The sequence below is a fragment of the Chrysemys picta genome, chromosome 3, assembly GCF_011386835.1.
Source record: "Chrysemys picta bellii isolate R12L10 chromosome 3, ASM1138683v2, whole genome shotgun sequence".
Classification (NCBI taxonomy): domain Eukaryota; kingdom Metazoa; phylum Chordata; order Testudines; family Emydidae; genus Chrysemys; species Chrysemys picta.
In genome coordinates this window covers 63,613,264-63,640,467 of record NC_088793.1, presented here as the reverse complement: position 1 = coordinate 63,640,467, position 27,204 = coordinate 63,613,264, and the positions used below count along the sequence as shown (strand labels likewise).

General features: G+C 43.4%; 1 protein-coding gene across 3 annotated transcripts in view; it reads left to right on the top strand.

Annotated features, from left to right (window-relative positions):
* Nucleotides 1–27,204, top strand: part of PHIP (pleckstrin homology domain interacting protein) — a 334,334-nt gene that overhangs the window by 2,551 nt on the left and 304,579 nt on the right. For all 3 annotated transcript variants that reach the window (XM_065588082.1, XM_065588081.1, XM_065588080.1), the window contains exons 5-6: nt 11,664–11,814; nt 11,900–11,998. In XM_065588082.1, coding sequence (XP_065444154.1) covers nt 11,664–11,814; nt 11,900–11,998 — 250 coding nt within the window. The remainder of the gene's footprint in view (nt 1–11,663; nt 11,815–11,899; nt 11,999–27,204) is intronic.

Sequence of the window (27,204 nt, the reverse complement as noted above, 5' to 3'; positions counted from 1 at the left end):
TATGGGGTTATGGAGGGGATAAGAGGACATCATAAAAGAAGTAACAACAGAAAAGCATGGAAAGGACTAGCAGAATTGATAAAGGAGCTAGCAGTAGTAGGGCCACTGTAGGATTTTGGGAAGAGACCCACTGAGGAATATGTAGGGATAGGGTAAAGCCTCTGATTCACAGGCATCAGGGACATCTTGCTTTTGGAGCACAGAGGGTTCCTGCAGAGGGAGATGAGAATAAATAAATACCAACTCAGCATTATTATTGAATAGCATATAATATGCAGTTTTTCATTGGGGAAGGTGAGGAGGAGTGGAATATGGTTCTCCAAAATCCATGAAATCCCAAATGTGTGTGGGACTTCCATGGATATGGAGAAATGCTACTACTTGTCTCCCCCACCTGTACATTCCTTACAATGCCCTCTTATGTTTTTGATAAGTATTTGCATGATTTTCTTTTGCTTTAAAGTAAGGGAGGGAGGAAAATACAGACAACTAATTGTTTATGGCATTTTTTTCTTATGCTCTTGCTTTAATTAAGGAAGGTATGCCTTAACTGTATTGCTTGATCGTGTTGGTTTCTGAAACCTGGCATTCAGCGTATCAGCATAGAAGTATTTAAAAAAATGGATTTACTGAATTTAAACAGTTCCAATTACGTTTTTTTTAAATCTTTTGATTTGTCATTTAAGATACTTTCTTTGCTTTCTCTTCACTCTAAAATACCTTGAATGTAAATATTTAGGTTGGATGTCAATCTGTGATGTCAGCTCAGGTGTCTTTCTTTTAGTTTTGGTTCTTAAAAGTCTGAAATCGGAGCTCGAAAAGGTTACTGATCCAAATGGTGTTGTGGGCATCCTTTGCCATGTGCCAATATCAGTCTCTTACCTGAATGCCCTCAGTTCCCACTGAAGTCAGTAACGGCAGGGGTTGAAAGAAGCTAAATAGGAACCAAAAGTATCAAAAATGTGATAAATTAGTAACTCCAGAAATCAAAGAGAATTGAGGTTATCAGTACTTCGTGGAATTTGACTTTAAATGTTGCTTTATGTGGATTTGTAATTGTTATAAAGTTAGTACAGATTTACTTATCTAAACAAGAATATTATAGCATCTTAATGCATTTGGTGTTCTGGTTTAAGTTTTATCAGATACTTGGATTTATTAAAAAGTTTTATTGGAGAATATGATTCTTTAATTCTTAATTTTATTGAAATAAAATCATAGCCTTACAATATTACTTATTTTATTGCTAAAATTTAAGATTATTCAAACAAGTTCCAAATGTAATGTACTGGTCACCACTTGTGTTTTTTATTTATTGCTTGCTCGAACAGTGAAACTCCATTTGTCTGTTTCTGATACACTAACATTGTGCTGTTTGGGTTTTCAACGCTGCAGGAGAATCTATAAATTCAAAAAACTCAATCTATCTTCCTTTTTCATAATTCAAACAGATATTTTCCTATACAGTAACTCTTCGCTTAACGTTGTAGTTATGTTCCTGAAAAATGCGACTTAAAGCTAAACGATGTTAAGCAAATCCAATTTCCCCATTGGGGGTGTGGGGGGGGGTTAGGTTCCAGGGAAATTTTTTTCACCAGACAAAAAACTATATATAAAATAATAAATACACACACACACACACAGTTTTAAACGAACAGTTTAATACTGTACACAGCAATGATGATTGTGAAGCTTGGTTGAGGTGGTGAAGTAAGAGGGTGGGATATTTCCTGGGGAATGCCTTACTGCTAAATGATGAACTAGCATTCAGCTTAGCCCTTAAGGGTTAACACATTGTTAATGTAGCCTCACATTCTACAGGGCAGCACAAATGGAGGGAGGGGAGACAGCATGGTAGACAGAGAGACACACCCTGTGTGTGTGGGGGGGAGAGAGAGATGCGCATTGCCCCTTTAAGTATGCTGACCCCACTCTTAAGTACATTGCCTCTAAAAAAAAATCAGGAAATTGAGACAACAGCTGCTGCCAGCAAGCTTTCTCTGTCCTGAGCCCTGTCCTGTCCTCACCCTACTCTATATGGAGAAGAGGTAAGCGGGGGGCAGGAGTAGGGGGGAATGGGACACCCTGACATTAGACCCCCTCTACCGCCCTTCTCTGCACAGCAAGCAGGAGGCTCCTGGGAGCAGTTCCAAGGCAGAGGGCAGGAGCAGCACATGGCAGTGGAGGGAGGGACAGCTGAACTGCTGGCAATTGGTAGCCTGCTGGGCAGCTGCTGCACAGGGAACTTAGGGGAGCGGGGAGCTGATGGAGGGGCTGCCAGTCCACCCTGGTTCCAAGCCCCCACCAACTAGCTGCAACGGGCTGCTCTTCCTGCAAGCAGTGGACAAAGTAGGTGGCTGCATTGCACAACTTTAAACGAGCATGTTTTCTAATTGATCAGCAACGAAACAACGTTAACCAGGACGACTTTAAATGAGGAGTTACTGTAATGATATTTTTTAAAAAGAACACCTATTTGTGGCTTAAGCTATGTGAGTGTTCCTTGCTAGAGAGTCTCTTCCTCCCAAGTGTCAGACTGACTTTCCTAATATTAATGTTATAATTTTCTATTTATATCATGGTAGTACACAAAAGCACATGAGCTTTAAATGAGCAGTCGGGTCCATCATACCATTTGCTGTACAAACACTAAGGAAGAGGACAAATAGTTTTGCAGGAGCAAAACATCAAGGCACACCTATTAAAGTTCATAGTTAACTTTTGGTTGATATTTATGTTCTCTCAGTCTTTGCTTCCATTTCCTATTGGAAGACTGAGGTATTCTGGTGAAAAGAACAGAAACAGCTGTTGGTAAGATGCACTGCCAGTTCCCCAAAGAATGCACTTGATAAGGAGCAAAAGGACATTTTCTTATTTTTTGTGTATGTGTAGCTAGCTGCTCAGCCATGGTAGCTAGCTACGTGGTTACAAGAAGTGATTTTGGTCTGCTGCAGTTGCAGGGATGCTTCCTTCCCTCTTGCTGACTCCTGCTATTCTGTAGGTCTCCTCTTGGCAAAGGAGAAAGCAAGTTTGTCACCCGCTCTTCTAAACTGGTGTGTTGAGCTGTGTTCAGTCTGTGACATGAGCATGTAGTTGCTATGTAAATATCAGGGTTTTTTTAAATATATTTGTATTCTACTGGTAGGTTTTAAAGCCTGTTTCTGTTAGACTGTCTTTATGTGGGGCAGGGACAGAACTCTTGGTTGAAGGCTGATTACAAGATCATAGATGTTGCAGCTTGCCCTCTTCATCTTCTAAGAGTCCTGTGAGGAAGCTGTTTAAGGAAAGTTTGGGCTCATGGGGAGACTAGCTATCTGACGAGTGTTGAGCATTCCTATCTGGAGCTTACAAGATGTTATGGGAAGGAGACAGGAAGGGAAATGTACCACTGCAGCAGATCAGAATCTAGTATCCTACTTCCCCGTCTCATCTTTGAGACATTCAGGCAGTTGTTCTCTCCCTTTCAGCTGCTTTCTTATATGTCTGGTTTCCTTTCCCCAAATCAGCAGTGACATTGTGGGGTCCACACCAACTTTGGGAGAGGATGCAATAATGTAGCTGGGACTCTTGTGTCTTGCTAACAGTCTTTCTGTCCTCAGTATTATCTGTATTGCCCTTGTTTTCAAAGTGAAAGTGGGGAGATGTACACTTTAAGGCCCATAGAGTAACCTTCTTAGGCACTGGGTCTGCAAAGATTTACCCTATGTGCTTAACTTTATGCACTGTATGTAATCTCATTTTAAAGGGACTACTCACAGTGCATAAAGTTAACATGTGTCTTGAATCTTCATGGGGTGGGTTGGGGCGTTAGATAGTAAACTGCACTATAGCGACCCTGTATTTGATTTGTGTTTGCACAACACCTAGCACGATGGACTCTGTCCAATGCTTACTCGGACAATATTGCAATTATTGTTCAACAACAATTTACCCCTTAATAAATGGCTGAGGAGATAGTGGCTCATTCAGGACGTCTAGCACTGTACAGGTGTCTGCATCGTGTAAAGTGGACAAAAATGAAATTTTCAGAGAAATGAATCTAGAAAAACAAAAGAAAACGTAGTTTGTTGCATCCCAGATAAATGTTGTCTAGCAAATATTAGAAAGTTATCACTAATAGTTCTTTGAATGTCTATAAAGTTTTGAAAGTGGTTCTGAAAGGGTAGGGGATTGGTAATAGGTCACTGTTCAGATATCTCTTATTGATAGTGAGACAAAAATCATACCCATCTGGAGCTGCTGTTCAGGGTATGAATTTAGATGGCCTCAGTTTAGTTCTGCTAGACAAGTGTTCACATCATACAAATCACTCCCAAACAATCACTTTAGCTGGGAGTGTCAGAGCGTTACAGATTGTTATATAATTTAGAGTAAATTTAGGACAGGGATATTTCCCATTTAATGACAACAACGATTAAACCTCCTAACACCTCTTTGCTGCTATATAAATGATTACTGTCCATGGAAAGTAAATTGCCCTTTTGTTTTTGTTTCCTTCTGATTATGATTAAGGAGCATTGTTAGGACTTTGAATAAATAGACTTCAGTTTCCAAGATTATCTAGTATTTCTTATCAGGACTTAATTAACTTTAAACATTTTAAAATTCCAAAATGTTTGAATAAGAAAATGTATATCAAAATTTTATAATTGTGGATGAAGCGAATTAGATTTATTTGTGTATCTTAAATAATTGGCTTAATTTGCAGCAGTGGAAATTTAGGTTAGATATTAGGAAAAACTATCTAACTTTAAGAATAATTAAGCACTGGAACAAGTTATCTTGGGAGGTTGTGAAATCCCTGTCATTGGAGTTTTTTTAAGAACCGGTTAGACAAACCGATATCAGGGATGACCTAGGTATACTTAATCCTGCCTCAGCACAGGGGGATGGATTAGATAGATGAATGCCTGAATGTTCTTATGTTAAAAATTTTTAAATACTCCAACTTTTTGCAAATTTCCAATGTTTGCAATAGGACAAAAATTGTGTGGTCTCAGGACAGTTGGTTCCAGTTAGCTCTGTTTCATTAGCAGTAAAAGTAATCTCAAGTTAAAAGAAAATATGTCCCTGTAGTGTCTTTTATAGCCAAATCCCCATCTTTGTTTAGCCTACATATAAATCAGAAGATACTTCAGATGTGAAAATTAATTCTTAATAAGAAGCATCTCAGAGGGAGAATAAGAATACTTTAAAATTAGGAGTTGGAATAACATAGCTATTTTTCTCTGAAGCAATTAGGCACTGGCCATTGGTTATAAGATGCTGATGGTCTGTTCCAGTATGACAGTTGCTGTAATTCAATTTTTTGCCTTGTGTAGCACTTGATACAGTGTGTGGCAATATATGTATGGTTCTAAAGGTGGCTAAAATTGGCTGGATTGAGTATTCCAGACTTTGAAATATAGGTAACGGATTTAAAAAAAAACAAAAACAGTTTTCTGAGGAAATTCAGTCTACTAGATCATCACAGAAAGAATGAAGTTCTTGATGATATAATTGTAATTAGCTCACGTCACTGTTAGCATAGAAATAAATAATACAGTATTTTGGAAAATGTTTTAGTACAGTATTGTTTTGTAGGATGGGTTTATAATAACTTCATATTAGAGTCCTGGACATTTGAATATCTGTGTAGCTGCATTTTGTATATGTCCACTGTTGGTACTAGATAGTTATTGGTAAATATAGAGCTGACAATGGAACTTTCTTTGTTTCTAGAAAATATTATTTTATGGTTATGGTCTGAAAACTGACACAAAATAGCACTTATTACTTAACACCTCTGATTCCTGTTTGTGTTTTTAGAGTCTGCTTAGTTTGGTGTTTAAACAAAACAAAACATGCTCTCTACTTCTACTAGTTTGGCAGAGCCAACACAGGTAAGAGTGAGAGCGCTGTACTCTATTTCTCGTTCTTCATTAATCTAGTTACATCACTTACATCTGTGCAGTTCCTTTGAAAACAATGGGGGTGCACAGAGGTATCACTGACCATCCAAGATGACTTGCAAGACCCTCTTATTCTTGTGGTGATATGCAAGAAGGAAGGAGTCCAGCTAGAATCTCATAATCTAGATAGCATTTGTAGGCCTGGCGGGAACCCTCCATGCCCACCCAGATTATTTGTAGACTACGTGTATTTTATGTTGAAATCATGATGCCAAATACTGAATCGTGCAATGCTTTCTTTTTAGAGCCATATTGTGTTGCATGTCTAAATCTTCATCCCTTGTTTTGTCTTTCCCCTTTTCCCATCTGCTCTGTCAGACATCAGGATAGAGACAAGATTCTATCTTCCTATCTCTTTACCTCCTTGTCTTGCTGTAACTTGTTTTTGACTTGGCTTCTTACAGCTACCCTCTTCTTTAGTGTGGTGGTTTTTCTTCTCACTTCTGTCTGCCCTGAGAGCAGTTTTACCAGGTTCCTCTTTGCACCTGTTTTTGTTGCTGTCAGCTTTTTGTTTCCCTCTTTGCATACCTTTTCCTTCAGCAGGCCACCTCATAGACTTTTCTCTCCCTTTCTGTAGCTGTCATCCAACTGCTCATTCTTCCTGATGTTTATTCTGTACCCTTACAGTGAATGACTTCACTTCCCATATGGATAATCTGGCTGACTCCATCCAACTTCCCCTCCTTACTAGTTACTCTCACTTAGTCTTCACAAAGAATTGGTCCCTTAAATTCCTCTTTTACTGCTGCCATTCTTCATTTAATACTCTTCATTTTCTTGCTGTCTTCTGCGCAGTCACACTTTTTTTTTTTTAAGACTCCCACTCCATAAACCTCTTTCTCTTAGAAGACAACTCAACCTCTCGCTTCCATCTCTGACCTCCCTTCCATGGTTTTCACTTTCTGATCCACCTACTTCTTTGCGTTTGACTCATTTACTCCCCTAACCCATCAGTCTGTGTCAGACCCCCCCACATCCAGGCTCTTTGGTTGCATTTTTCTACTCCTTTTCCCAATTTGCAAAGCAAAGAGTCCCAATATATGCTCCCACTACAAATTTTGTTCCCTCAGCTACTCTTCCTAAGTAATGCTAATTCCTGTAATTATAAGCTTACACCTGAGGGGAAAGGAAGTGGTTACAGGAACTCCCACTTCCATTCTTTTATAAGATGAGAAGGAAAAAGTAGTCCAAATATGATTTAAATTCTTCATATTTTAAAAGGATGCCAATTTACAAATCACATTTGTCTTGTTATAAATAACACTAATATTATAATTGAAATAAATATGAAAGAGAATGTTTATCTTGTACATTTGACAGCATTAGTGTGTGGTCCATTTTGCTGTTTTCCCATTTAAATAGTTTCTGCTGTTTATGTAGATCTTGCATTCAACTATAAGGGACAAAAAAAGGTGATTGTAAAACTGCAGAAATTCACAGAGGAACTCATTGGCACATTTAGGGCTTCAAACTAATTTTAATAAACTCTAGACAATTTGAAAAAGTTAAAATAAACAGTGTCCCTTTAAGATCTTTTAGAACAGCGGTTCTCAACTGGGGGTCCGCGAGCCCTTTCAAGGTTGGCCGTGGGCCCCATGGCTGAAACAGAGTCCAAGCCCTAGTGCCCCCAACGGGGCTGAAGCCCTGATGCCTGGCGTGGGCCCCCCTCCCCCGCCCCTGCGCGGGGCTGAAGCCCCGAGCCCTGGTGCTCCTTTTGGGGCAGAAGCCCATGGGCAGAGTTGGGGACATGGAGGGTGTTGCCCCCTCCCACCTCCCAAACTGCAGCGCAAGAGCACAGCAGTCCCAGGAGGCAGCTCCACACCTTCCTCTCCCTCATCTCCTCTCCCTGCTCCCTGACCAGGTTGGAGGCGGGAAGCTGGAACTGGGCAGTGCAGGGCATCTGCTGCTGTGGCTGGTGCCATGGAGCAGGCAGCGGCAGCGTTCCCTCGTCTCCTGCTGGTGCCCTGGGTTGAAGCTCCTCCTCAGCTTGCAGCCCCCTTTGCTCCCACAGAGGCAGCTGGTAGGAGCTGCCTGGGTGGGGAGACCCAGCTCCGTGGCTGGCAGACACCTCTGGGAACAGGGACCACAGGGGAGCCCTCCCAGCACACAGCCCCTAATACCCCTCTCCCTATACCCTGAGCTATGCCCTCCCTGCACCCTGAGCTACCCCCCTGCCTGCACACAGCCCCAGCTACGCCCCTTCCTGCACTCTGACCTGTCCCATGCCTGCACACAGTCCTAGCTACCCCCTCCCTGCACCCTGAGCTACCTTCCTGCCTGCACACAGCTCTAGCTACCTGCCGCCTGCACACAGCCCCAGCTACCTTCCTGCCCACACAGCCCCTAGCCACCCCCCTGCCTGCACACAGCCCAGCTACCGCCCTCCCTGCACCCTAAGCTGTTTTCAAACTTTTTGAGCTAAGCTCCTCACCTTTGAGTTATAATTTTTGATTGCGCCTCCACCCCTCCTCCAACCCAGACAGGCTGGGTGGTCTGCTGGGGTGAATTGGGGGTGGAGGTGGCCCTCCCTCCCTGGACCCTGCCATACGGAGGTGGCTCGAGCCCTGCTGGTCCCTGTTCTCTCCCCCCCCCCCCCAAAAGAGGTCAAACTAGGCTTATGTCCAGGCCCCTGCCACGAGGCCCCTGTCCGCTCCTCTGGAGTTTGTATAGCATGTTGAGGGGTGCCTCTGAGAGAAACAGGTTGAGAACCCTGGTTTTAGGAGACTTCTGACTTAGGTGTCTAATATTACACTAGTTTGTCTGAGAACTATGTTAAAATACTGTTTTGGTAACCAATACAAATGATTATTCCTTAGCTGACATCTATCTACAGCACAAAACTGCAACCTAATTTGGCATGATTAACTGTCTTTGCACAAAAGAGGTCTGGGATTTAGAGTAAAAGGGAATTTGCATGGTGGACATGAGGTGTATTTGCAGAATGTACAGCACCACCTTGAAGTGACTAGAGCCAAGATTAATACAAATAGTCTTCATTTTCTAAAGAACTTCTGAAATGTCACTTTTAGAATCAAACATGTATAGACCTTGTTTTTGTTTATAGTGGTTTATAAAACAGATACAGTTACATGACAAAAATCACACAAAGGAGATGACTGGAGCTTAGGTATGTTTCAAGGCTGACCTTGGACTCCAAGCTTCAATCTTCTATCTACTTCAGTTTTTTTTTTTTTTTTTTTATTCAGGCTGTTGAAGTTAAGGAGTGCCCGGGTGCTTAACTGAGTAAAATAATACTTTTAAACAAACTGTATTCTGATGGGAGTTGGCTAATCGGTAATTTAGTATACTGTATTAGTATTTCTTCTCTGGAGACATAGGTTCAGATTTGACTTTCATCGCCAGTGGAAAGTATTTGATCTCAAATGCAGCTGCACAGTGGGCATTATTTACTTACTGTCCGGGTACAGTCCCTGGAAGGGAGAAAAGGGAATAAAAGAAGGAAACAAGATTAGGATCCCTAGCTAGAACCAGCTGCACCCATCTCTAAATGTTGCTCATAGGCAAGGATGTGTAGCATTTAAAAAGCACCCAAAAATATAATTTTCTTTGAGTTCTGTTACCCTTTCTGTTGAAACAAGTTCAGAGATGTCTCAGAACACCTTTTTTTTTTTTTTTTTTTTTTTTTTTTAAGAATTAAAGTGTGTGTGTGTGTGTGTGTGTGTGTGTGTGTGTGTGTGTGTTAGAATAATGAATCATGGCAAGGAAGTCCTTGAGTTCTCTGGTGTTTTTGCTGTCCTGTTGACACTAACTGTGTGTGTCTGAAGTCATTTGTACTTTAAAAAATGAGTTTGAGATGAATCTATGCAGTGCTTTATTGTGCTTTATATAGCTACTTGTCTAACTTTTAAATATGGATTTTTAAATTGCATGTTGTAAGTCATATCTCACCTCAAATCTAGTCAGAATTTAAGTCATTCACAAGGGTTTTTATAAATGTGTGACAGATGACTCAAATGAGAACAACAAAAGAAAAATTCCTTCCTCCATCAGAAGCTTAAGATGGTGAAAAAATAATTCTAGTGTAAATAAGGCTTTTCCAGAGTCTCAGTTTTATAGTTCAGCACTCGTATGTTAATAAATGACTGCAACGCAAAGTATGATAACAGCATGTCAGCAAGACAGTAGAACATTTGAAGAAGAATAAGCTATGTTCCTTCTAATTGGGTACAGTGTAGGAATATGAGCAATGTTCATCCTCCTTAAAATGTCAGTCATGGCCTTCTGCAGTTACAGTATAACAAAACATCACAAGCTTTCATTGTGAGATAATCTAGGATGATTTTTTGTCACAAAATAAATATAAAAACCATGATGCAGGATTAGTATTGAAACAAGGAATAAACCAGTATATACTAGGTACTCTTAGAATGTATATATGAAGCAAATAAAATTGTGAAATTTTTCTTGATTTTTCAGATGCTTTAAGATAGCAGTAGCTTATGTATTGGAAGACTATTTGTTAATAGCAGGATTAACAGTTTGTAATGGGATTTAATTGTGGTCACTTACATAAGTGTATTTTGAAGTTGATCCTGTAGCACTGAAAAGACCAATCTGACCTGTAATCTAGGATGTTCAAAAGAATAGATAAGGACTTTGATTTGCTTTTTCTGAACAAAATCCAGTTTTAAACTGGTTTGATATTAAAATCAAACAGCTGTCATAAAGCATATGTGATCGATGTTAGCTATCTGCTTTGATGCCAGTGCCTCACAGTTAACAAGAAGTATAAGTGATCTCCAAATCAACCTGAAAAGGTTTTCCCTCCTTATTTCACCAAAGGCATGGATTTCTTTGAATAAATAGTGTGTAATAGGGTTTTAAAAATTTATTTGACTCAAACTTTTTTGACTCATGAAAGTTATATTTAAAAGTTTAAATTATGGAGATACTGTTCATGCCTGCATAGTTAAGGTTGAGTTGTTTTTTTTTACACTTAACATTGAGGTTGGCTCTCTCTTTTATGTATGAAAAATACAGTCAATCATCTCAAAAATTGCAGCACTTACTCTTTGAGTATAGAGTGACTTTTCTAAGAACTGTATAAGTATCAGGATATCTTACAATACTATTTTCTCATTTTGTTTCAAAGTAATTTAAATTGATCAGAAGCATATTTAAACGTGAGGTTGGACAAATTCTTTGCATTTTTCTATTACCTATAATGATTTAAGAGCTGCTTTATGCTTTCCGTCATTCGTGTAAGTTACAAAATAGTAAACATGAACTGTGCTTATAATACAGTTTGTATACACCTCTACCCCGATATAACGCTGTCCTCAGGAGCCAAAAAATCTTACCACGTTATCGGTGAAACCACGTTATATTGAACTTGCTTTGATCCGCCAGAGCACGCAGCCCCGCTGCTTTCTCCCCCCCCCCCCCCCCACCTCCCCGGAGTGCTGCTTTACTGATATATCCAAATTCGTGTTATATCGGGTTGCGTTATATCGGGGTAGAGGTGTACTTTGAACAGAGGAAATTAATTAGGATCAGCTGGAGCAAATTTACTATCTTAAAGGTTTTTATCTGTTTTGATCATTTGTTTAAAGTGAAACTATTTTTTAGTTTGCTCATTTCTATTAAGAATTTTGGTAACAAACTTGACAAGAAAATGAGGACTAAAATAGAAATATTTCAAAAATGATTGACTTCACCTTTATCACTTTTTTTTCCCCTGTCACATAATAGGTGAAGTATTATAGACACTTGGCACCTGATCACTTGCTGCAAATATGCCATCGACTAGGACCACTTCTAGAGCAGGAAATTCCTCAGAGTGTCCCTGGAGTGCAAACCTTATTAGGAGCTGGAAGACAGTCTTTGCTTCGCACAAATAAAAGTATGAAAATTCACAAGGGGGCTTAAAGACTTCATTTTCACGATTTCATGCTATATTTTATGTGTTTGTAATTTTTTGTAAACAGGTTGCAAACATGTTGTGTGGAAGGGATCTGCTCTTGCTGCATTACATTGTGGAAGGCCTCCAGAGTCACCAATAAACTATGGCAGCCCACCTAGTATAGGTAAGTCAATTTCGTTATCACACTGAAAAGTATGACATTGCTAGTGCAACATTTGTAAATTCAACAGAAATTGTTTATTGGTGTGATAGTTGGGTAACAGTGTATTTGTATTTACTCTCTTATGTTCTGTGTACCTTGTGCCTACCATTACTTCTGTTAGGATGGTCAGCTATCCTGTTTTAAACATGACAGGATGTACAATGTAGGTCCAAATATTATGAATCCTGTTTTGAAGCTTATTTGTTTTATTTGAGCTTTGAGGTATGAATTTGAATAAAATATTTCAAAATTATGAAAACAAGCAAACAGTATTTGGCTAGCTGATAACATGGTTGCAAAAATGAAGTAGTAATAAGCTGCAGATAGGATAGCCTATCATGTTAATGACTTATTTGAACTCAAGACACTTTGGTCTGCCTCCACTTCTGGAAAATACAATAGTATAGGCTGCTTGCCAGAATTCTTTTCTTTGAAGAGATTTTTTTAGTGTAGGGCCTTGTAGCAGGGAATATTGTTTCTCTGCTTCAACTGTTTAGTCCCATTTGCTTATTTCTTAGTTTTGTCCAGATTTGCTTTGTGCTATAGTATGGAGCATGCACACGTTCTCTCTGTTGGGCTGCAAAATGGCAGAATAACAGAAGTCTAGAAAGGTATTTTTTGCTTCCTCTTCTTTTTTGTTCTTCCATGATTACCTTGAAGTTCTCACTCTGTCACTGAGGAAGTGTTTCATTAGCCTTTAGCCTGTAATGAGGGACAGTTGTTTTGTCTTCACTACCCTCCTGGAGGTAAAGAGATGTACATGATTTAGGAGGGAACTCATTGAGTCTCAGTCTCTTCCTGTTGTAGAAAGGATAGCAGTGAGCAGAAATCTCACATTTGAGCTTCTATCCATGCAATCCTGCCATAGTTCCCCTTTCCATAAGGACAGTAGCTCAGTGAAAATAGGTATGTCGGCAGTGAGTGAAAATTTACCCAGCACCTCTTCAGGTTTAACACTGAGTTAAAAATATTTCGAGTTCTTTAATGAGTTGTTGGATTCCTCTTACTTTAAGAAATCAAATTAGTCTCCTCTTCCTCCATTGCAAACTCTCCAGATAAAAGCAACATAAGAGCAATTTTGACATTGATTTTATGATGATGACATGAATGGAAAGAGACTTGTTTAAATTTAATTTTTTCTTGAGGGAAACTAAATTTAAAACAGAAAAAAATCTCTCTTTTTTTGGAACCTGCTGGGGGGAAGGACATGGGAGGTGGGGACAGAACAAAACAAAAATAAATCTGGGAAGCAAGTTCTACCAGATGTCTTCAATAGCTCTTCTTGGACTGAAATGGGGAGCTCTCTCAAATAGGTTTTCAGGCCTTATATATTAAGCAGCAGAAGGGTGGATTGATTTAACACTTATTTTAATCATGATTTAAATCAAGATTTCTTGCTTGCTGATTTAAATAATTGATGTTAATCTTGTTTTGGATTTACTTTTTAGTTATTTTCCTAAAGAAAGATTCATTTTCATTGGTTTGTATAAGTATAAAAACATGTTGATGGAACACCATATATAGCCCATACATTAAATTTGGTACTTTCTGTTAACCAGGAGGATACATTATATCTATACATGCTTATTTAAGGACTCATATAATTTAACATAGATTTATTCAGATCCTTAATTTTTTCCTTTTTTAATTGTTAGAAAATGGTGAATAACAGTTATTCTTGGTATTTGTGTTAAGTTGTGTGTAGATGGGAATTCAGTTCAATTTAAAATGTACAAAAACAGCATTGAAAATTGCTTTTATTAGTTAAATAAGACTACTTTAAATGTGTTGGATATTTTTTCTTATGTAAGCTTATCAAAACATGTTTTCCATTTAAAATTAACTGATTAATTAAGGGAAGTATTAACTGTAGTTCGTGAATTGACAGATTGCTTCTGGTCTCTGTGGGCCAGATTTTCAAAGGTATTTAGGCACCTAAAGATGCAGTTGGGTGCTTTTGAAAAATTCCACTTGGCATCTAACTGCACCTTTAGGTGCCTAAATACTTTTGAAAATCTAGCTCCATGTCCTTAAGTTTTTTAGAATTAGATCTCATCTTCTCCCACCTGGTTTTTATTCATAGACTGGAAGAGGAAAACAAGCTTTCCTGCTTTTTCAACTCAGTTTCTCAGCTTTGAATGAACTAGCCCAAATGAAGAAAATATTTTCTCGGCAGTTGCTAGTTAAACTGAAACCAAAAGTTGTTAATGCAACAGCTTTTCTGCACAACAGAAACTGAACGTTCTTAGACTGTAAATAATATAAATACCAGAATTTCACCATTGCAAGGACTAATAATGATATAGATGCGTGTTTCTCAAACTTTTTTTTTTCGCGGACCACTTGAAAATTGCTGAGGGTCTTGGCGGACCACTTAATGATCTTTCCAAATGTTGTTTATACCATTAGCTAACTGTTGTAAAGCACTTTGGATAAAAGTGCTATATAAAAAAAATTAATAATAATTAACGTTTTTTTGTTCTACAAATAAAAGCACACAACTCACATTTTAATATCAGTAGTTTTACCTTTCTAATGCGATGGATGTGCCCTCTCTCTCCTGCTGCGGCAGGCCCGAGCTGGGGCTGGGAAGGGGGGGGGGGAGGTGTCTCTCCCTGGCAGCCGCAGCCCTGGAGCTGGGGAAAATCACCTCTTTCTCTGGCCACTGTAGCCCTTCACGTCCCAAATTCCTCCCATCTTTTCTTCTCACCCCACAGCTCCCTCCCATCTACCCTCTATTCCCCCCCAAGGTCACCACCTCACCTTACATGTGTGTCTTCTCTAGGGTTAGGGCACATAATTAGTGGAGCCATGCCTGCGTGGCGCCACTAATTGGGTGGGTGGCCCATCATTCTCTCATGTGTGGCCGCCCAGGTGCGCACCTTAGAGGGAACTATCCACAGACCACCTGCATGGAGCTTGCAGGCCACTGGTGGTCCGCGGACCACAGTTTGAGAACCTCTGATATGGATAATGCAGTATATGACATTGTGACATACACCTCTACCCCGATATAACGCGACCCAATATAACATGAATTCGGATACAACGCGGTAAAGCAGCGCTCCGGGGAGGCGGGGCTATGCACTCCGGCTGATCAAAGCAAGTTGGTTATAACGCGGTTTCACCTATAACGTGGTAAGATTTTTTGGCTCCTAAGGACAGCGTTATATCGGGGTAGGGTGTATTTAGAATGTTTGAGTTGACTGTTTTCCCCCTTACTTTGTGTTACTTAATAATTCAGCACCTTTTAAGAACATAAGAATGGCCATGGTGGGTCAGTCCATCATCCACCTAACCCACTATCCTGTCTTCCGACAGTGGTTGGTGCCAGATGCTTTGAGGGAGGGAACAGAACAGGGCAGTTACTGAGTGATCCATTCCCTGTTGTCCTGTCCCAGCTTTTGGCAGTCAGCGGTTTTGGGACACCTGGAGCATGGGATTGCATCCCTGACCATCTTGGCTAATAACCATTGATGCACCTGACCTCCATGAATTTAATTCTTTTTTGAACCCAATTATATTTTGCCTTCATAACATTCCCTTGCAATGAATTGCACAGGTTAACTGTGTGCTGTTTGAAATACATTCTTATGTTTGTTTTAAACTTGTCTATTAATTTCATTGGTGACCACTGGTTCTTGTGTTATGTGAAGGGGTAAATAACACTTCCCTATTCACTTTCTCCACACCGTTCATGATTTTATAGACCTCTATCATGTCCCCCCTTAGTCATCTCTTTTCTGAGATGAACAGTCCCAGTCTCTTTAATCTGTCCTCATATGGAAGCTGTTACATAGCCCTAATCATTTTTTATTGCACTTCTCTGTACCTGTTCCAATTCTAATGTATCATTTTTGAGATGGGGCAACCAGAACTGGACACAGTATTCAAGGTGTGGGTGTACTACAGATTTCTATGGTGGCATTATATTTTCTTTTGTAGCCTTTACCTAATGGTTCCTAATATTATTAGCTTTTTTTGACTGCCACTGTTCATTGGGGAGATTCTTTTAGACAACTATTCACAGTGACTCCAAGATCTTTCTTGAGTGGTAATAGCTAATTTAGATCCCATCAGTTTGAATGTATAATTAGGATTCATTTTTCCAGTGTGCATTACTTTGCATTTATCAACATTGAATTTTATCTGCCATTTGGTTGCCCAGTTTTTTGAGATTCCATTGTCATTTTTTGTCAGTTTTGGATTGAACTATCTTAAGTAGTTCAGTATCTTCTGCAAACTGTGCCACCTCACTATTTACCCCTTTTCCAGATGATTTATGAATGTTTTGAACAGCAGAGGTCCCATTACAGATGCTTAGGGGACCCCATTATTTACCTCTTTCCTTTGTGAAAACTGACCATTTATTCTGACCTTTTGTGTCCTATCTTTTCACTAGTTATTGATCCTTAAGAGGTCATTCCCTCTTATCCTATGACTGCATGCTTTGCTTAAGAGTCTTTGGTGAGGGACCTTGTCAAAGGCTTTCTGAAAGTCCAAGTTCACTACATCCACTGGATCACCCTTGTTCACATGCTTGTTGACCCCCCCAAAGAATGCTAGTAGATTGGTGAGCTATGGTTTCTGTTTACAGAACACTTGTTGACTCTTCCCCAACAAATTGTGTTTATCTGTGTGTGTCTGATAATTCTGTTCTTTACTATAGTTTCAACCAGTTTGCCTGGTACTGAAGTTTAGGCTTACTGGTTGGCAATTGCCAAGATTACCTCTGGAGCCTTTTTAAAAATTGATAAAAGAACAGGAGTACTTGTGGCACCTTAGACACTAACAAATTTATTAGAGCATAAGCTTTCGTGGACTACAGCCGAAAGCTTATGCTCTAATAAATTTGTTAGTCTCTAAGGTGCCACAAGTACTCCTGTTCTTTTTGCGGATACAGACTAACACGGCTGCTACTCTGAAACCTTAAAAATTGATGTTATGTGAGCTATCCTCCAGTCCTCTGGTACGGAGGCTGATTTAAGTGATAGCTTACATGCAGTTTCATATTTGAGTTCCTTCAGAACTGTTGGGTGAAAACCATCTGGTCCTGGTGACTTATTACTGTTTAATTTATCAATTTGTTCCAAAACCACATCTTTTGACGCCTCAGTCTGGAACAGTTCCTCGGTTTTGTCACCTGAGCCATTCCTTTGAGGTGTGACAATTTCCCTCACATCCTCTGCAGTGACGACAGATGCAAAGAATTCATTTAGCTTTTGTGCAATGGCCTTGTTTTCTTTAGATACGTCTATACTTACTTCCTGGTCCGGATGTAAGCGATCGATCTTCTGGGATCGATTTATCGCGTCTTGTCTAGATGCGATAAATCGATCCCGGATCGATCCCGGAAGTGCTTGCCGTCGACGCCGGTACTCCAGCTCAGCAAGAGGAGTACGCGGCATCGACGGGGGAGCCTGCCTGCCGCGTCTGGACCCCCGGTAAGTTCGGACTAAGGTACTTAAATAACGTAGCTGAATTTGCGTACCTTAGTCCGAAGTGGGGGGTTAGTGTGGACCAGGCCTTTGAGTGCGCTTTTAGCACCCTGATCATCCATTGGTCCCACTCATTATTTGGCAGACTTCCTGCTTCTGATGTACCGGGGGCAGCACCATTTAGATAGGGCAGGGGTAGCACTGCCTCCCCCCCTGCATTGGGGAAAATTGAAGGGGTATAGGGGGAGACAGTGCCCCGCGAAATGGATACGTAGCAGAATAGAAGTGATATGTGGGGATTTCTGCCTTCCATTTGGCCCTGCTCCCTCCCCAAGGGAGGAATGTTTGGAATGGGGGTGATGAGCTGGGTAATGGCTGCCGTGTCCTCCAGGCTCAGGTTGGTGTAGTTCTCTGTGCCCGGGAACCGCTGGGTGCCGGTGGCCATGGTGACTGTGTAGGATGGCATGGCCTGCTCCGGTGCACACACAGCCACAAGGATTGGAGCTGCCCCCACTTTGCCAGCTAGGGACTGAGTGCACGGGTGGGCCCCCCAGCAAGCACCCCCTCAGACACAGCCCCTCTCTGCACCCTGAGCTACACCCCCACCACAGCACACAGCCACTAGCTACCCCCTCCCTTCTTGCTCCTTGAGCTATACCCCTCTCTGCACACAACCCCTCACTACCCCTCTGCCTGCACCCTGAGCTACTCCCCTGCTTGCACACAGACTCTAGCTACCCCCTGCCTGCATGCTGAGCAGTTTTCAAACTTTTTGAGCTGAGCCCTCCTTTGAGTTACAATTGTTGGTCTCTCTTTCTCTCTCTCCCCTCCCCTTCCCCCCATTATCTGCAAAACTAGAGTTTTCAAGTGCCTAAATAGCCACTGGAATCATGGTTAAAGTTGTGCCCCCTCCCCCCAATCTGAAATGGCACCCCGTGATGTTCTTAAACATTTTTTTGGTGTTAGGTTTAGTGCCTTCTAGTTGCTCTTCAGATTCTTTTTTGGCCTGCCCTCTAATAAACTTTTAAACTTGACTTCCAGAATTTATTCTCCTTTCCTTTTTCCTCAGTTGGATTTGACTTCCAATTTTTAAAGGATTTCTTTTTGTCTCTATCTGTCTTTTTTACTCAGTTGTTTAGCCATGGTGGCATTCTCTGACTTGTTTTAGGGCTTGGGGTGTGTGTGTGTGTGTATACATTTAATTTGAGCCTCTATTATGGTGTTTTTAAATAGTTTCAGTGAAGTTTGCAGGCATTTCACTCTTGTGACTGTTTCTTTTAATTTCTGTTTAATTAGCTTCCTCATTTTTGTGTAGTTCCCTGTTTTGAAGTTAAATGCTGCTATGGTGGGGTTTCTTTAGTATTCTCCCCCCCCCCCACCAGGATGTTAAATGTAATTACCTTATGGTTGCTGTTACTGAGCGGTTTGCCACTTGGACCAGATCCTGTGCTCCATTTAGTATTAAATCAAGAATTGCCTTTCCTCTGGTAGGTTCCAGGACTATCTGCTTCAAGAAGCAGTCGTTTATGGTATCTAGAAATTTTATCTCTGCATCCTGTCCTGAGGTGACATGTACCCAGTCAGTATGGGGATAGTTGAAATCCCCCATTATCATTGCGTTTTCTGGTAGCCTCTCTAATCTCTCTGAGCATTTTACCATCCCTATCAGCATTCAATCCATTTTTTCCATTTTGAAAAAAAAAAGATTAAAATAATGTGACAGTGATACATATGGCCTAAAATTGAACAGTTCTAGCGTATTTGATCTAGACTTTGCTGATGACATTGCTCTTATCAATGAAGATGACAACGGACTACAAAAATGCACAAACTAAGTAAAAGAAGTAATGGAGAAGATAGGTTTGAGATGCAATGCAAAGAAATGTAAAGTCATGTTAATGGGGACTATAGGGATAGAAATCAAAATTGAAGAAGAGAAACTAGGGAAGGCGGACAATTTTACGTATCTTGGAACTACCATCAGCCTAGACGGTACTACTTCCGAGGAAATAATAAGAATTGGGAAGGCAAACGTTGCATTTGGAAGACTCAAAAACATATGGGAACTCAAAAACATCTCCCTCAAGGCAGAACTGAACGTGTACAAAGCAGTTATCGCCATCACAACATACAGCAGTGAGACATGGCAACTTACCAAGAAATATATGCAAAACCTGGATGCATTTAATCACAAATATCTGAGAAGAATATTGGGAATAGCATATAGAGATAGGAAGACGAATGAAGAAGTCAATAAAATTACTAGACAGGGCACCCTCTCACAAAGCTACAAAAGAAGACGACAGTGGCTGGGATGTGCTGAGTATGGAAAAAGAACGCTTACCAAATACCGCCCTTGAATGGAAGCCAGAAAACACAAGAAGAAAGAGCGGAAGACTGCAAATAACATGGAAACGTACAGTTCTAAACAACATCAAGCACCTCAACATGAAATGGGAAGATTTGGAGAGAAGGGCAGTTGACAGGCAAGGATGGCAAATGTGGGTAGCCCAATGTGCAGCAAAGCATGGGATGGTCTAAGGTCTGATCAGCATTCTGGTTAGGAGATCGGTAGTATATTCCTACTGCTGTAGTCTTATTATTCAAGCATGGAATTTCTATCCATAGAGATTCTGTAGTACAGATTGATTCATTTAAAGATTTTTACTATAGTTGACTCTATGCTTTCTTTCGCATATAGTGCCACTCCCTCAATAATGCGATCTACTCTGTCATTCCTATATATTTTGTTTCCCATTGATTATAAGGAAGTTTCTGTGATGCCTGTTATATCGATATCCTCATGTAATACCATGCACTCACGTTCATCCTTTTTAGTATATACACTTCTTGCTTTTGTATTTAAGCACTTACAAAATTTGTCAATATTTAGTTGTCTGCCTTCATGTAATGTAATTAAATGGGACTCTGTTTTTGACTGTTTCTCTTAAGTTCCAAACTGTACTTTATCAACTTCTGTCTCCTGTCTTTAACTCATTAAAATTTGAAGGCTTGTTGATGTAGCATATTTTTATTTAAATGATTATAATAAGTTGAGGCCTTAATATGGGTTCTCATAATTTCAAATTTAATTTTAAACAGGTTTATGTCTAAAGAAAAATTTATTTAAACACTCAAAATCCAATTAAAATTGAATTTTATTCTTCTTCGAGTGGTATCCGTAGGGGACTGGCTCTGGGGCCCTCTGGAGTGGTGGCCATATGGCTCGGTATAAGGGGCGTCGCTGGCTTCCCCTACCCTCAGTTCCTTCTTACCAGTGACGGTGCTGGAACATCATCTTGGTTTGGCAAGCCTCCTCTTTCTCAATCCGTTGATACGAACCTTTCCCTGTAAATAGTTAAGTTATTAGTTTCCTTTAGTGTAGTTAGTTAGTTAGTCTTGGATGGGACTCAGCCTAGGGATGGGGTATGCCCCGGTCCACAGGCTTCAAACCCTGCGATCGCTGTTTTAAAAAAAAATATATATATATGTATATACCCATCAGCGATCGTCACAGTAACTGTCTGAGGTGCCTGGGCAAGACCCATATCAGCAACAAGTGTCTTATCTGTAAAGGGATCAAACCTTGGACCAAAAAAGGAGTGAAACATACGTCTCCGGGCGCTCCTGATGGAATCTGTGCTGACACGGTCACCGGAGCTGTCCAGATCGGACTCTGCTCCCAGTACCACTGCTTTGGTACGGAGCGCTCCACCAGTGCCATCTTCGGGCCGATGCTGATCCCTGTCCCCGGCACTGTCCAGAAGGCAAAGAAAGGCTGGGAGGGGACGATCTCCTACATCCCGTAAATGGAAGGAGAGGGTCGGAGGGAAGAAAAGACCCGAGAAGGTCAGCTCCTCACCTCTGAGCAGGAGTTGGGCCCCGGCTCAGGTCGAATGGGTTAGCCCATCCCAAGACGCGCCTGTCACCCCAGACAGTGACGTGGGCGTCCAGCACCTGGACATGCCATTAATGCCTGAGGCCCTGCAGGCAGCGCAGGACATATTAGTCTTACCCCTGCCGCCCACACCGGCCAGGATGGTGTCCCATTCTAAGGGCAAACGCACCCTGGGACCTTTCCAGCAGCCCCCATCTGTGTTGCACCGCTCCCCTCCTTAGGAAGTGTCCCACCAGCAGTCGCCCGTACAGAGCTGCCAGACCTCGGTCATGGGGAGGCAGACCCGTCAGAGCCCCCACTGATCTCCGGATTCGGGGCACCTTCACCAGGCTTGAGACGCAGATCGCTGGTGACTTGGTGCAGGACCATGGAGGTGCATCCGTCCCTGCAGCACCAGTATTGGGATCGACCTAATGTCTGGCACTGCTCCAGGGACATGACAATGGTCCCAGCAGCCTCGTTGCCAGTTGCCGGAGCACTGTTACGGGTCGCCATCAGGTCAGCATTCCCCACCTCGATGGTCGACTTGCTCCTGCTTCGCAGACCAGCACCGCGGAAGAGGCACGAGGTGTAGATCGCTGGGTCGCTGTTCACGATCCACTGAACGCCATCGGTCTTCAGGAGCTCGGCTTGGGGACTTGTCACCCTCGGACAGATCCACATCACAGCGCTGGGATCAGTACCGTCATGACCGGGGTGAACAGTTGGCACCGTCCTGGTCTCCCAGAAGCGGTTCCTCCTCTTTGGACTCTGGTACCAAGCAGGAGTCCATACCAGCGGGCCAGGGCCCTCCTGCACCAGGGGTACCTACGCTACTGGCGGCGCAGCCTGTTCCACCGGGTTGTACCATGGTACCCCTGGAACCCTTGGGGGTTCCCACAGCCCTCACATGGGCTCAGGTCGGCCTCGGGAGCCTCGGACAAGCCATCAGCCACTGTCTCCTGTCCAACCCTGGATGCAGAGGGCTCTGGGGAGAAGACCCCCACAGATCCATCCAGCTCCGATGGAGGAACCAGTCGAGCAGCCTGTGGAGAGGGCAGTTCCTCCGGTGCCTGCTTCCTTCTCATTCTTGCCTGATGAGACAATTACAGGGCTCCCTCATCCAGTCCCAAAGAATGATGCTAGGGCCCATCAGGAGCTACTAAAGCTTACTATCTGATGTCCTCAGCAGCCCCAGCCAGGGTGGCGTTGCCCTTACATGAGGGAGTGGCAAAGATCACCAAGTCCTTATGGCAGACTCCCTCGTCACTGCCCCATCTCCAAAAGGGTGGAGCGAAAGTACTGTTGTGCCTGCTAAGGGATATGAATACCTTCATACGCACCCTGCTCCAAGCTTCCTGGTGGTCTCGGCCGTTAATGAACGGGAAAGGCAGGGCTAACCTTCAGCGACCCCCAAGCATAAAGACTTGAAGAGGCTCAATTTATTTGGGAGGAAAATTTATTCTTCCTCGAGTCTCCAGCTGCAAGTGGCCAACCACCGGGCTGCTACGATTTCAACATGTGGCAGTCAGTGGCCAAGTTTGGGGATTCGCTGCCTGAGGACCCCAAGAAGGAGTTCCACGTGATCACTGAAGAGGGAAAAGCGGTAGCCAGAGCGGCCCTTCAGGCGGCCTCAGATGTGGTGGACTCTGCGACCAGAACCATGGCCTCGGCCATCTTGATGAGGAGGGCCTCCTGGCTGCACTTGTCGGGCCTCTTGACGGAAGACCAACAGTCAATACGGGACTTCCCGTTGGATGGCCAAGCTCTGTTTGCTGAACAAACAGACACAAAACTGCATGGGCTGAAGGACTCCTGGGCGACCTTACAGACCCTGGGCCAGTACACCCCGCGCCACAGCATCTCCAGAGCTCTGGGAGCCAACACAGGTTGGAGCTTGCCCGTAAAAAGGATAAAGGCTACAGATGTCTGTAAGGTCACCAGCCAGCATCCTCTGCACAGTCTACCTCCACCCACAACTATCTGGCTAGTAAGCAGGCATTTTGAGGGTGTGCCCTAGGGCGACCTACTAGCCTGTTTCCTGGATCCTGCTTTCTTGTGTTTCTCCAACTGCTTGTCTCCTTTCCTCCCTGTATGGGCTTCTATAACTTAGGACCGCTGGGTCCTCAACACCGTGGAGCAGGATTATACCTTCCAGTTTCTTTCTGTCTTTCCCTCCCACCCCCCCTTCCTCGTCCCTCTTCAGGGACCCTTCTCATGAGCAACTGCTTGCCCAGGAGGTTCAGAGCCTTCTGCAAGTGGGGGCTGTGGAGGAAGTCCCTCAGGAGTACAGGAGCAAGGGATTCTACTCCTCATACTTTCTGATCTCCAAAGCCAAAGGGGGTCTGAGACCCATTCTGGACCTGAGAGACCTCAACAAATATCTCAAGAAGTTGAAGTTCTGCATGGTCTCCCTGGCCTCTCTCATTTCTGCGCTGGATCCGGGAGACTGGTATGCCACCCTCGATTTGAAAGACGTTTACTTCCATATATCGATATTCCAAGGACACAGGCAATTCCTGGGTTTCATGGTCGGCCCCGCTCACTACCAGTTCACGATGCTCCTGTTTGGCCTAGCTACAGCTCCGAGGGTGTTTACTGAATGCATAGTGGTGGTGGCCTACGTTAGGTGTCGAGGTATCCAGGTTTACCCGTACCTCGATGACTGGCTTATCAGGGGCCACTCCAGGTCTCAAGTCCAGCATGACATCTCGGTACTGCAGATCTCATGCTGCATCCTGGGCCTGTTGATAAACAAGGAAAAATCAATGTTAATCGTGGCTCAAAGGATAGAATTCATCGGAACCGCCCGTGACTCCACCCATGCCAGAGCATTTCTGCCTTAAAACAGGTTCAAGACGATGGCGAGTCTCATTGCCAGAGTCTCTGTATATCCCCTAACCATGGCCTGGGTCTGTCTCAGGCGGTTGGGCAACATAGCGGCGTGCACTTACGTCATTCGCCATGCGGGGCTCAGGCTGCAAACCCTCCAGCGGTGGCTGTCAACAGTCTACATCCCATCCAGACTTCATTTGGACAAGGTCGTCACGATTCCACCGAAAGTACTGACCTCCCAGTGGTGTCCGATCCGAGGACTGTCCTGGAAGGACTTCTGTTTGAGAGTCCTCGACCCTTGGTATCTCTGATATTGGATGCCTCCAATCTCAGCTGGGAGCACATCTCGGCACGTTGTGGACGCAAGGGACGTGGTCCCCAGAGGAGCTGCCATTGCACATAAACGTCAGGGAGCAGAGGGCAGCACCAGTATTGGGATCGACCTAGTGTCTGGCACCGCTCCAGGGACACGTCAGAGAGCAGAGAGCAATCTCCCTAGCTTGCGGGGTCTTTCTGCCATACTTTTCTGGTCTAAGTATGGAGGTTCTCACGGACAACACGGCTTCAATGTTTTACATCAACAGGCAAGAGATGGCCCCCAGCTCATCAGCTATCAGGAAGCGCTTTGTTTATGGGTCTTTTGCATCCAGCACGACATCCATCTCAAGGCATTGCACCTCCCTGCCGTCCGGAATGCACTGGCAGATCGCCTCAGCAGGTCCTTCTCTCCCCACAAGTGGTCCCTCGAGCCAGAGGTTGTCCAGATCCTTTTTTGACGGTGGGGAGCTCCCTGAGTGGACCTGTTCGCCACCATGCAGAAGAGGAAGTGCCAGCGATTCTGCTCTCTTTAGGGCTTAGGCAGGAACTCCCTCTCTGATGCCTTCCTTCTGTCATAGGATGGGGATCTAATGTACGCATTCTTGCCAATTCCGCTGGTCAGCAGGGTTCTAGCAAAAGTCAAAAGAGACGAGGCGGGGGAGTCATTGTGATTGCCTTGGTGTGGCCTTGCTGGCACTGGTTTGGCATGCTCATGGACCCGGCCATGGCTCCCTCATGGCCGCTTCCCAGCCATCCGGATTTCCTCTTGCAAGACCACAGTCTGCTCCTGCACCCAAACCTTCCGTCTCTCCACCTCACGGCTTGGTTGCTGAGTGGCTGAACCTGGAGGAAAGGGCCTGCTCCAGCCAGGTACAGCAGGTCCTCTTGGAAAGCAGAAAACCTTCCACCATGGCAACTTACTTGGCAAACTAGAGGCGGTTCTCCTGCTGGACTGAGGTGCGTGGCATCTCCACGACACAGTTGCCCGTGCAATCCATCCTCGATTACCTGCTCCACCTTAAGCAGCAAGGCCTCACACTTGCCTCCATCAAGGTGCACTTGGCAGCCATATCGGTTTTCCACGAGCAGGTCCAGGGTAAATTGGTGTTCTCATACGACATGTCCGTCTGGTTCTTGAAAGGGTTAGGGTGGCTCAGACCGATTCCGCAATTGTACCTCAACCTTGTCCTCTCAAGGCTCACAGGGCCTCCCTTTGAGCCACTGGTCTCTTGCTCCTCTGTCATGGAAGGTAACTTTTTCTTGTAGCCATTACCGAGGCGGGGCTCCGAGATTAAAACCCTCACTTTGGAACCACTGTACATGGTGTTCTACAAGGACAAGGTCCAGCTGTGACCCCACCCGGCGTTCCGGTCTAAGATGGCGTCTCACTTCCATGTTAACTAGGATATCTTTCTCCCAGTTGTCTGTCCAAAGCTGCACTCAACTGTGGAGGAGAGGTGGCTCCACACCTTGGATGTCTGGCATGCCCTGGCCTTCTACTTGGGGTGCACCAAGGCCTTCCGCAAGTCGACCCAACTCTTCATTGCGACAGTGGACAGGATGAAAGGTTTACCAGTGTCCTCGCAGAGGATCTCTAACCGGATCACATAGTGCATCTGGACCTGTTATGAATTGGCACGGACTGAGTCACCATCTATACTAAAGACCCACTCGACCAGGGCACAGTCGCCCTCGGTGGCCTTCCTAGCGCATGTCCCCACCCAGGACATCTGCAGGGCCGCTACGTGGTCATCAGTACACATGTTCATGACACTTTACACCATTACCCAGTAACACAGAGATGACACTGGATTTGGCACAGCTGTGTTGCAATCGACAAATCCGTGAACTCCTACCCATCTCTGGTGGCACTGCTTGGGAGTCACTGACAATGGAATGGACATGAGCAAGCACTCGAAGAAGAAAAGACAGTTACATGGTTCATAACTGGTGTTTTTTGAAATGTGTTGCTCATGTCCATTCCATGACCCGTCCTCCTTCCCCACTGTCGGAGTTTCCAGCAAGAAGGAACTGAGGGTGGAGGAGGAGCTGGTGGCGCCCCTTATACTGCGCCATATGGGCACCACCCCAATAGGTGCCAGAGCCGGTCCCCACTGTTGAGGGAAAAACTTCTGGCGCTGGTGCATGTGGTGAGCGCACACACCTACAATGGAATGGACATGACCAACACATCTCAAAGAACACCAGTTACGAAATAGGTAACTGTCTTCCTTTTTTTTTTTTTTTTTGGTCATGTTTTTTAATCTACTCCGAGAGGTAGTTTCCAGCAAATTTCCTGTTTCATCCCGCCCATGGACCCAGCATTGTTTAAAAAGTAACCAAGACATTGAATCCATCCAAAGCAGGAGGAAAAGAACATCCCTGGGAAAACATTTTTTCTTTTGGCTCTAAGGAGAGGAAGCTTATTAATTTGGTACTTATTATATGGGTGTACTGCAGTAAGGAGTGGGAGCGTTCTAGCAACAGTACACTATAGGAAAATTCATAGATATAAAAAAATTTTAATGCACAAATAACACAGGTAAATGTACAGGCGCTGTGCTTTCCACAGAAAAGTGAGAGGGGTTTGTTTTGTTAGAATAGCTGGTTGAAGCTCCAGATATCCCATTGGTTTCACCAGAACAATTTTGACAAAGTCTATTGAACTCAACTTGTCTAAGTAAAGATAAAATCCCTAT